The sequence below is a fragment of the Silurus meridionalis genome, chromosome 7 (genome assembly GCF_014805685.1).
Source record: "Silurus meridionalis isolate SWU-2019-XX chromosome 7, ASM1480568v1, whole genome shotgun sequence".
In the NCBI taxonomy this organism is placed as follows: Eukaryota; Metazoa; Chordata; class Actinopteri; order Siluriformes; family Siluridae; genus Silurus; species Silurus meridionalis.
In genome coordinates, this window is record NC_060890.1 from 23442629 (window position 1) to 23454923 (window position 12295).

The following is a 12295-nucleotide window of genomic DNA, read 5'->3' on the forward strand; positions in this document are numbered from 1 at the left end:
GGTGAACTACTGAACGCTCAAATCCCAGTGGAAGCATTGAAATCCACTTCAGTCGTTTTGTTGTTGTAGCATACACTCTGAGGATCTGAGATGCTTTTCTTCTCAACAGGGATGCAAAGAGTGGCTATTGGTTATAGCAATAAAGCGAAGGTGTAGCTCATTGCTTGAAGTGCTGGGTTCCAGATCAGCAGGTTGGGGTTTCAAGCCTCAGTATTTCAAGCCAAGCTGCCACTCTTGGGCTCTTGAGCAAGCCCTTAACCTTCTGTCACACTCCAGAGATGTATCATCGCTAACCCCAGCTTCCTAACAACACTAGGATATGTGAAGAAAGAATTTCACTGTGCTGTAATGTGTGCGACAAGTATGAAGCTCTTTTTACCTTTATTTTTGTTCCTGCTGGTTTGAGCTAGTCTGGATGTTCTCCTCTGAGCTCTTCCATGAATAAGAAGGTGTTTCTTGTGACAGAACTGACTTTCACAGTTTGTTGATGGATGGAAACTTCTTCTTCTTCTTCTTTCAGCTTCTCCCATTAGGGGGCGCCACAGCGGATCATCCGTCTTCATACCCCTCTGTCCTCTACATCTGCCTCTTTCAGACCAACTACTAGCAAGATAAAATAAAAAAGTAATAAATGAAGATAAAGACACTGTACAATGAGTGCAGGGGTGCACTTTAAAAGTGAAAAATCATTTTCCAAAATAAGTCCAAAGGTGCAGAGGTTAAATATGGTCGTCTTCACTGTTTGCGTTGATGTGACACAAATGTAATAAGAATTTCGGGTTCACGTTGATGTCTGGTTTAGTGTTTATGGAGGCAGATAAGAGATGATGGTGGGTCCTTGGTGTTGCTGATGAGGTCAGTTGATGGTGGAAAGTTTTTCAGGTGTGAGGGTTTTGGGTCTGATGGACCAAAAATAATAAAATCTAATTTAATAAGTAAGTATTAAGATCGAGTTCCAAAGATCCTAAAGTATCCAAGGATCAAGTTTCAAAAGTCTAATAGTCTGAAGATACAGTGTCTTCTGAAGAAACAGACTATCGGTCACTTTAAGGACAATCACATAACTTTCGGCTTCTCCCATTAGGGGGCGCCACAGCGGATCATCCGCATGTTTGAAATGGAACATGTTTTTACGCTGGATGCCCTTCCTAACGCAACCCTCCCCATTTATCCGGGCTTGGAACCGGCACTAAGAGTGGCCGGGGTTGGTTCCCTGGCCGGGGATCGAACCCGGGTTACAGCGGTGAGAGCGCCGCATCCTAACCACTAGACCACCAGGGGACTTTAACGACAATCACATAAAAAAATTAAAATAAAAATAGAGCGAGATATATATGAGAAAAAAAGGTGTATGCTTGGTACGCTTATTACTCCAAAAATTAAGGTGATTTAAGGACAATCACATAAACCACCTTAATTTTTTACTAATTTACTGTAATAAGCGTACCAAGCATACCTTGTGTATACACCTTTTTTCTCATATATATATCTCTCTCTATATATAATTTTTTATATAGTTTATACTTTATTTATCTGCCTTCTTTTTCTTGGTTTAATTTTTCCCCATCCTATTCCCTCATGCCGGACCGCCGTAAAAAGCATTTCACTGCATGTGGTACCCTGTATGTACGTGTATATGACAAATGAAATTTGATCTGATTTGATTTGATTTGATTTGAGATGCGGTAAAAAAGGGGGATCCCCATTCTAATGATCTTTGTGGGTTTGATATGTTTTTTTACTTCAAGAAACCTTATCTTGCAGGTCATTTGACTTGTTTCTAGTCTGTATTTTTGTTAAAAGATCCCTTTATTTGTGATATTTAGACGGTTATTTTTTTTGCGGTGCAGGTGAGAGGAGTAAAACACAATCTTATCCACCCTCTTCAGGGTTCTGGAAGTGTTCTGGTTTTCTCAGCAGTGGAGAGATGAAGGACATGCAACACAGAGTCTGTTTGGTCTTTAATTTAATTCTAAACATTTTTTATTTCTAGAGCACTTTAACAATGGTCATTGTCTCAAATCAGCTTCACAGTGATAAAGCGGTTATAATGCTGTATAAAAGAATGTATCCCATGTTTGTTTCTTGTAATTGTAAGTTTATACCTCATGAGCGAGCCAGAGGCGATTATGGAAAGGAAAAACTGCCTGAGATGACTTGAGAGGAACCAGACTAAAAAAAAGGGAACTCATTCTGTTCTTTTAGTGGTTCATGGAATTGGCATATTTCTGTTGGATGCTTCTCAAATTTTGGCAATAATGAACCAAATAGATGAGAAATCTGTATCTTGGAGAGAGAGCCTTTTGAATAACAAATATTCATATTATTCATTATTATTATTATTATTATTATTATTATTCATTATTATTCATATATTCATATTATGTATGAATATTATTGTAAAATTGTTTAGCACTTTTAACAATGGACATCTCCCCAAAGTGATAAATATGCTATAAAATCTTTATGTATATATTAGTGCCTATGAGTTTATCCATAATGAGCGAGAAAGTGATGAGAAACTCCCGGAGATGGCATCAGGAGGAAACCTTGGGAGGAACCAGCCTAAAAAAAAGGGAACCCATCTTCATCCTTAACAACGTTCATTCTTTACATTGTTTATATCTTGAGCAGTACATGTGTGTGAATAAGAGGGAGGGCAGTGGAGTGGTGCGGTTGCAGGGAGAAGAGGTGGAGAAGGTGGAGGAGTTCAGGTACCTGGGGTCAACAGTGCAGAGTAATGTAGAGTGTGTTAGAGAAGTGAAGAAAAGAGTGCAGGCAGGGTGGAGTGGGTGGAGAAGAGTGATAGCAGGAGTTATTTGTGATAGAAGAGTATCTGTGAGAGTGAAAGGGAACGTTTATAGGACTGTGGTGAGACCTGAGATGTTGTATGGTTTAGAGACAGTGGCATTGAGTAAAAGACAGGAGGTGGAGCTGGAGGTAGCAGAGCTGAAGATGTTAAGATGTTCGTTGGGAGTGACGACGATAGACAGGATTAGAAATGAGTTTATTATAGGGACAGCGCATGTAGGACATTTTGGACAAGGTGAGGGAGGTGAGATTGAGATGGTTTGGACATGTGCAGAGGAGGGACATGGGGTATATCAGTAGGAGAATGCTGAGGATGGAGCCACCAGGAAGGAGGAAAAGAGGAAGACCAAGGAGGAGGTTTATGGATATGGTGAGGGAAGACATGCAGGTAGTTGGTGTGAAAGAGGCAGATGTAGAGGACAGGGGGGGTATGGAGACGGATGATCCGCTGTGGCGCCCCCTAATCAGAGCAGCCGAAAGAAGAAGAATATCTTGAGCAGTGGCAGCAGCATAAACGATGGTGATAGAGTTGAAGGACGATGGTGAAGATGGAGCAACTTTGCTCAGTCACAAACTTCCACCCATTCTGATGAAGCATTTTCACCTGCATTTTTTTTTTACACCAGCTTTCGGCCAGATGTTTGGCTGAAACGAGTGAGCAGGTGGGCAGGTGTTTCTAATAAAATGGACGGAGAGAAGAAAGGAAGGAACGAAGCTCAAGAGGAGAAGAGCGACAACCCACGTGTTGGAGTTGCAGCAGAAATGCGCCTGTGGGCGGAGCCAGTCGACAGGCACGGGAGCGCGCGCTTCTCCGCCTGACTCTCGAGCGCCCGGTGGCGTGTCAAACACGTTCACGCGCTACCGGAGTCCGCTTCCGTCTTCTGAATGAGGGACAGGACCAGGCGGAGATTACGGCGTCATGGTTTATTATAATTATAATCATTATTATTACAATTATTATTATTCTGCCGAGTGATTCTAAGACTGAAACAACTTCGTGTCGAGCGGTGAGTTCAGTGTGTGTGTGTGTGTGTGTATATATATATGTGCCGCGCGCGTGCGTGTGTGCGTGTAAAACAACACATTAGATCCAGCCTGGATTCGAGCTTTTATAGTAAACTTTTAAAGTTGTGCGTGATTAAAAAAAAGTGCATTTCATTCAGAAGTCACTACGGTCACGTGTGAAACTGACACGTGGCTTTTACACCTTGAAACATTTTGCTCTTTTAATAATGTATCCTTGTATCCTTTTTTTTTGCGTAATATTTTACCTGCATTTGTTGTGAACCTTTTTCCACGTGACGTATTTATTTTCACGTCAATGTTTTTTTTGTTTGTTTGTTTTTGCACCTTAATATTTTCTATTTGTATATATTTTTCCCCACTTTAAAAAAAAATGTCACGTCTCTGTTTCGCACGTGCTTTGGGGCACTTTTTTATTTACTTTCCACACGTGGGAAACAGTTTTAAAACATTTTACGCTTTTTTGTGAAAAGAAATCAGTCGCGTGGAAAATCGCGTGTGTCGCGAGAGAAACATGACGTGACACACGTAGCATGAAAGAAATAACGTGTGGAAAACGAAAGTCTGACAATAAACTAATCTAAGGAGGAAATAAATAAATTAAAAAAAGCGTAAAATGTTTACAAATGTTTCGCACGTGCTTTGGGGCAGTTTTTATGTTCAACAGTTTTGTCTCGTGACGCACGTGATTTTTCACCGACTGGTTAATTTTCACACGTTCAATTTTTGTTTAATTTCTTTTCCAATTGTTTCATTGTCCATGTTATTTTTTTCCCCCATGATTTCTTTTCCCATGACTGTTTAAATGTATATCACGTTGTATGCACATTGTGAATGACTTTTTTCTGAAGTTTTCGATCCTGTCCTCAGGGACCTCCACTAAGACCTGTTTTGTTTTTTGTTTTTTTGTCCTGATCGTGCTAATGAAAGGCCATGGACCTCTCACTTAGCTTTCTGATGTATAGTTGGGAGTCTTGGATATCCAACCTTTTTCCCAGAGACCTACATCATTAAGGTCTCTCACTAATGTTAGAAGAACCGTTGCAGAGATCGCAGGTTTGATGGCTCTCGTTATTTTTTTGTTTTTTTTCCCCTGACAGGATCTTCAAGTTTCCGGCTCAAGAATGGCACTTAGTACAGATAAACAGGATGGTTTAAGCCAAACCTCTTGACGATTGAGACGTCTGAATAAGAAGAATCGGACTGTATAGCATCTGTTTGAGGAAATAACGCGTAACCACGTGATGCTCGGAAAGCGAAGAGATGCAGCATGTTGTGGAGAACTAAGATTAAGCCTGTCTGAAGTGAGACTATAACTCGTCAGGGTTGGAGAAAAGCCATGGGAAAAGAGCAGGACCTCCTGCTGGCTGTGAAGAATGGAGACGTTCTCGCGGCGAATAAACTCCTCGCCAAGATCAAGGCCAACCGAAATAGTAAGTGGGTGATGGCAAGTTCCATCTCAAACCATTTAATGTGATCAGTTTTGTGTACGTTCTCTAGATTTCTAGACGTTTTATACACTATAGAAGTTTGTGAACATCTGACCAATCAGATTCATATGTGCTTCTTTTTGAACAGCCGATTTTATTCAGTTTCCATTAACAGTTAGAATAAGCTCCACTCTTCTGGGAAGATGTTCCACTAGAATTTGGTGTGTGCTTGTGGAGATTTATGCTTTAGACACTAAATGTACTTATGTAGGTGAGGTGAGGAGACCAGGGGTGCAGACAGCATTCCAATTCATACTAAAGGTGTTCAATAGCGTGGAAGCTCTAGAGCAGGAGATGTTTCACTCCAACTCATGGAGCCGGCTTTGTGCACAGGAGCATTGCCATGCTGGAACAGGTTTGCATCTTCTAGTTCAAGTGAAGAGAAAATTCAATGCTACCACCTCCAAAGACACCCTGTATAATAACATTGTGGAAACAGTCTGGGGAGGAACTACATATGTCTGGAAAGGTGTCTATTACGTTTGTTCATATAGTGTAGCTTTATGGGTGTTTAGTGATGATATATGATGTTTAGTGCTTATTTGCTGCCTCTACTGAAAGCTGATGTTCTCAGAGCTGTACTTTTGTTGTCACTAGTCAGAATTTGGCCACATGGCCCTTAAGGGAAGTACAGATCAGCAAAAAAAAAAAAAAGAGGAGCAGATGGTCGATGAACTCTGCTAATTAGTTTAGCTGTTGGTTAGTCACACACTTCACCTTGGAAGCTGTTCAGGTGATTTTCTTTTTTTTAATTTTTAAAGGATGCAACAAAACATTAATTACTTAATGATTAAATGCCTGCCGGATCAAATGCTGTGTTCTTCCAAGGGTTCTTCGGAATTGTTGAGGTTTTTGTTCAATGTGGTTCTCTCGGACGTCCTCTCGAATATGGACAGATGTATTTAATATCGTGTTCGAATATTATCGAAGATTATTTTCCAGTTTTAGTTGTATATCATTTTAAAACAATGCACTTCGTCCCCAAGTGACTGTACAGAGATAAATCTTCTTCTCCCGGCTGCTCCTGTTAGGGTTCATCCGTCTCCATACCTCCCTCTGTCCTCTACATCTGCTTCTTTCACCCCAACCTTCACCACATCCATAAACCTCCTCCTTGGTCTTCCTCTTCTTCTCCTTCCTGGTGGCTCCATCCTCAGCATTCTCCTACCGATATTCCCCATGTCCAAACCATCTCAATCTCACGTCCCTCACCTTGTCTCCAAAATGTCCTACACGCGCTGTCCCTCTAATAAACTCATTTCTAAACTTTTACAGAGATAAATAGGTTATAAAATGTTTGTTTGTTGGAAAGGAAAAACCCCCTGAGATGGGATGAGGAAGAAACCTTGAGAGGAACCAGACTCAAAAGAGAAAGGAAGCCATTGTAGTAGACTATTGATTATAATTAGATTAGATTAGATTAGATACAACTTTGTCATTTTGCAAGGTACATGTACACAGCCAATGAAATGCATAAGTGGCCTATTTACAATAAATAATATCAATAAATAATTACAGTCCAGATCCGTCCTTAAAGTTCTTTTGGTTGCCCAGTAACGTCACGGATGTTGTAGAACCATCTTTAGCTGTACAGTGCTCTCTACAATTGAATTCTCGGATCCGAAGTGGTCACTAGTACTTTAGAAGGATCTTTAACTTGACAGAGAGATTGAGAGAAGGAGAGTAGAGGGTTAAAGTTTTAATGCACCAGTGGGAACAGTCACACCAGAAATTATGAAATAAAACACTCTATTCTTTCGGCTGCCCCGTTAGGGGTCGCCACAGCGGATCATCCGTCTCCACACTACACTGTCCTCTACATCTGCCTCTTTCAAACCAACTACCTGCATGTCTTCCCTCACCACAAACCCGTTTCCTGGAAAATGCACTCATTTGCGAGTCCAAAGTCCAAAAGCTTTGTGGGGAAAAAATATATATTGTCATTGCCAGTACTGCATGTAGTTACGACTTGAAATAGAGAATTAGAGCATTGTTATATATTTAAATGTCTAATTGATCAAATGAACCAATGAACAGTGTTCAGTATGATGTGCTACCATTATAAAGTGTATAATGGGATAAAAACGAAACCTCATTGCTCACAGCTGAATTGCAGTACAAAGTTCAACAACATGCTGGATAGAGTATCTACACATTCTTACAACATGTACACTGTAGAGATGTGGAGATCTGAAGATTAAACCTGTGTGTACTTGTTGAACATTGCGTTCTTACTTTGTCCTTCTTTGCGATTTACAAAAAAATCTCCACTCTTCTGGAAGGCTTTCTGATGGATTCCGGGGGATTTGTGTGCAATCAGACGCTTATATTGGGTGAGGAGGTTTGCGGTGAAGTCAGTGATTCAGTTCATCCCAAAGGTGTTTGTTGGGGTTGAGGTCACACCACCGAGCAGGAGTTTTCCCACTCTAACTTCATAACACTGTCATGCTCAAGCTGGTTTCAAAGAGAAATTGTAATACTACACCATTTATCGCCATTCTAGATCATTCTGTGCTTCTAACTTTGTAGGAGAAACACATGGGTGTAATGGTCAGATGTCCACATATTTTTGGCCATTCCATTTATATCACTTTGCTAAATACTGACCTATCATAAGGAGGAAAGAAGGCCTAGTGTGAAAAGACATCACTCAGTCTCTTGTGCATGTTTTTTTTTTTTATATATAAACCATATGTTTGTGGACACCACAAACTTTTTATTTTTTTATTTATTTTTTTTTGTGGAAAATTCCACACTCTTCTGGGAAGACGTTCTACTAGATTTTGGAGTGTGCTCATGGAGATTTGTGCTCATTCAGACGCATAAAGCCGGGTACTGACGTAGATGAGAAGGTGAGGAGGTCTGGGGTGCAGTCAGCGTTCACATTCATTCCAAAGGTGTTCATTATGGTCGATGTCGGAGCTCTGTAGAAGGAGATCTTCCGCTCCAACCCTCATATAGCATATCTTCATGGAGCTGGCTTTGTGCACAGGGGTCTAGTTCATGTGAAGGGAAAATTGAATGATACTGCATCTAATGACATCCTATACAATTGTCTGGAAATGTCAGGTGTCCCAACTGTTTTGTGTAGTAATTTTTTTTTCCAGGCATGTAATAATTTATAATAGACTGAATCCTGGCTAATGTATTTCTAAATTCATGATCACAATTTTTTGGACATATTCGTTTACACACGGGGCGTCCCCACTCCTACTGCGGTCTACTTGTGATTACTATCACAATGAACCGAGCTAATTCGGTTTACTTAGCTCGTCCCGGCTCGTTCCCGTCACCTAACATATTAGCACACCAGTGTTCTACTCAGCTTAAAAGGATCAGCGACGTTGGATCAAAGCCTTTTTTCTTTTCGTGCGTTGAAACGCCTCCCAGTTAGAAGCACGTGGTTCACTGCAACGGTTACCCGTTTTAAATCCTGATCCCATTCCTTACCGAGCAGATGGACGAGCCGCTAAAGGAACCTCCTCAGTGAGTCATTCCAGGGCTTTGTTCCAGCGCTGTCTTTAACACACCATTATCAACTTCCTCTTTCCATGTTACCCTGGGAGAAAATCCCGATCACTTTGTGTCAACATTAGGGTAGAGCCCAGGAGCTGAAATCTGCTGCAGAAGAAAGCATTGTTTATGAAGGTAAACAGGAACACCGAACCATTTACCCCTTTCGCCTTTAGAACAGGCTAATCTTGCAAGCCAGTCATCTGGATTTTTGACAAGAACTTCACCAGCGAATGTTCTGCTTTCATAGTAGGAGACGATTAGACTGACAGGGCTGATGACTAAGTACAGGTTTTACCACTTTGCTATGTAAATGTCATCAGCATTTCCTGCTGAAAAGAAGCATGAGCATGTTTCTGTGCACAAAGCCAGCTCCATGAAGATGACCTTCACATGGGTTCAGAGTGGAAGATCTCCTGCTATAGAGCTGTTGAACTTAAGCCTTTTGAACACCTTTAGGATGAATTGGAACGCACCCCAGGCCTTCTCACCTACATCAGGAGCTGACTCGATGACCAAATGAACACAAATCTCCACAAGAACACTCCACAAGAACACTCCACAAGAACACTCCACAAGAACACTCCACAAGAACACTCCACAAGAACACTCCACAAGAACACTCCACAAGAACACTCCACAAGAACACTCCACAAGATCACACCACAAGATCACACCACAAGATCAACATTTGAACAGTGTACATTTTTAAACAATTTTAAATAACATTTATGCGTGGTTAAATAGTGTATAAAATAATTTGTATATTTTATAAAAAAATAAAATGGAATAAATCAAATGAATGCAATACACTTTTATTATATTGATTTAAATTGAGTAAATAAAATAAAATCAATGGAAAAATTTAATTAAACCTTAAGCTGACAATAAAAGTGAGTACACCCTCAGTGAACATGTCAAAACTGTGTCCGAAGTGTGAATATTTGGTGTGAGCACCATTGTTCTCTATCACTGCCTTAATCCTCTCTCTCTCTCTCTCTCTCTCTCTCTCTCTCTCTCTCTCTCTCTCTCTCTCTCTCTCCTATTTGTATCATAGTATAATTCCTCTCAAATTCCCATATCGCTGCAAAGTCTGCTTAAAATATTCATTAATTTTTCGACCCAGTGCACGTTCTCATGCACATATTTGATTCGTTCGGCCTCATTTCAAGCTGCTGTCTTATTAGGGATATGAATACGAGCCTCGGTGCACCTTGTAGGCTAATTTGACTCGGGATAACTGCACAGTATTTTCCTTCGTCTCGGTTCTTGTAGAAACGTGTTATTTGGAGTCTGGTCGGAGTCCTGTGGGAACCGCAGTGTTGCTGTAATGAATATGCGCACGAAGTCTGCTTTTGTTGTTGTACTGCTCAATATCTTTGATCCTCGTCAGCCTTTGAGCCTCATTTTCCTCCTGCGTGGTTGAAAAACGAGGCACTGAATAGAGGCTCTGCCACATCTATACGCATCCTTCTATTGTGTCTGTTATGTAACCAGGTGAACATAAGTAGGCCATGGGAAAAAAAACAACAATGAACAAAAACAGAGAGTGTATGTGCTCATAGAGGTATATTTCAAGCCCTTAATAATTATCTGAGTACAGAATTGTGTTGTGTCTGATATGTTAAGTAAGCAAAGCAAACTTTAAAAGTGACTAATAGATTATTAGATTGCAGATATAAATTTTGGTCATAAATTCGTAACTGTAAGTTTGCCACTAATGAGTAAGCCATTGTTGATAACAAGGAAAAACCGCCTGAGATTGTAGGAAGAAGAAACCATTCATTATAGTTCCATCATTGTTGAGGTTATCAACTGTTTACTGATGGGTGCTTGAGTGCAAAACTGTTAATTGTAGTCCTATAATTGCTTTAAAAAAAAAAGAGTTGGGGAAGTTGTAGCTCAGTGCTTAAAAATCCCAGCACTACCAAGCTGCCACCGATGGGCCCTTGAGCAAGGCCCTCAATTGCTTAGATATATAAAATAATAATTGCATAAGGGCTTTTTAAAAAGGGCTGCTCAAAAAGTGGTATCAAAAAGTTTCGAGACTTTGGCAGGACAACACTGCACGCACATTAACAGGGAGCACTGACCTTCATAATTCAGTGTGCAAACAGACCGGTGTACATCGGGGGCTGTGCAGCTATTGCTATACTGACCCTGTGCGCTACCATGTCTGCTAGTCTGACCACTGTCGCCCGAGCTCTCCACACACGTGAGTTTCTCGCCGAAAGAAACATGATCTTACTTCAACACCCACCCTTCTCACCAGATTTGGCTCCTGGGGACTTTACCCTCTTTCAGAAGATGAAGATCCAGTTTAAAGGTCACCGTTTTGACACCATTGTGGAGATCCAGCACAAATCGCAGAAGGTGCTTGACACGCTTTGAAAAGAAGACTTCCAGGACACATTCCATAAGTGTCAGAAACGGTGGGGGGGCTTTATTGCAGTGCAAGGGGACTGTTTTGAAGGTGATTGTGTGTAAACGTAGATAAATAAAGCACTTTCTTGTAAACAGAGCGAGTCTGTGAGTGGTTTCCAACTGAAGAGAACTCCATCCAGAAATAGGGTGTAAGAATGAATCAGGCAGGTCCAGAAAGTGCAAAGAGAAAGTTAAAGCGGACATATATAGTATCTTGCACCAGTCTCACCTCCTTTTTATCTCCTCTGTCTATAATGTTGGACCTGAAATAGGAATAGAGTTGTCTGTGATGATATCGGAACAGTTTTGGCATAATACTGTCAAATATCCTGTAATTATTTGTATAAAATCTATCATATAGTAACATCTGTATCATCTCAGTGAAAATCCACATGTTCCTGGAATGTTCCAGCATTAATGGACGAACATACCTAAACATCCATCATCAGGAACGCACAGCTGATATCCAATACCCAGGGCCTAATCCTGGGAAAGTTTTCACTCAGGGTTTGCTTCTAAAATATCCTAAACTTTGAAAGTCAGGCACTTGTATTTTGTACAACTGTAAAGAATATGGCAGAACCACTGTTCCTCCTAATGGAGAACAGCCATCAAAGGTTAATGACCAGGTATAGAGGACATTAGTCAGAGTAGCAACAAGGAGAACATGAGGTGACCTGGAGAGAGCCATAGCTCTCTAGTCAGCTTCAGCTGTTTTTTGCTGTTGCTTTATATGTTCCCAGGACTAGCTCTTTCCGGGTTCCCTGTTTGGATGTTGAATACTAACTACTGCCACCTGCTGGTATGGGAGAGTTGTTCTCTTAGCAAGCGCAGAACATACACACACGGTTTGGCGTTTCAGGCGTTACAGCGCCTGCCTAATATCCGACCTAATTTGTAGTACGATTGGCTGAAACTGGGGACATAGGTTAACCTTTGAGCAGGAAAAAGTTATATTGGAGTGATTTAAACCCAAGAATCTTGGAGAGTTCCTCAGACAAGCTGAAAGAAGAAATAATGGTCTCCACCCAATC

General features: G+C 40.9%; 1 protein-coding gene across 6 annotated transcripts in view; it reads left to right on the forward strand.

The window, feature by feature from the left end:
• The first annotated feature begins 3624 nt into the window (after window positions 1-3624).
• Window positions 3625-12295, forward strand: part of caskin2 (CASK interacting protein 2) — a 63377-nt gene continuing 54706 nt past the window's right edge. For 3 of the 6 annotated variants that reach the window (XM_046853784.1, XM_046853789.1, XM_046853786.1), the window contains exons 1-2: window positions 3626-3818; window positions 4935-5267. In XM_046853784.1, coding sequence (XP_046709740.1) covers window positions 5174-5267 — 94 coding nt within the window. In that variant the 5' untranslated portion in view covers window positions 3626-3818; window positions 4935-5173. Of the gene's footprint in view, window positions 3819-4764; window positions 4850-4934; window positions 5268-12295 lie in introns of all 6 variants that reach the window. The other 3 variants (XM_046853785.1, XM_046853787.1, XM_046853788.1) reach the window with 3 other exon arrangements.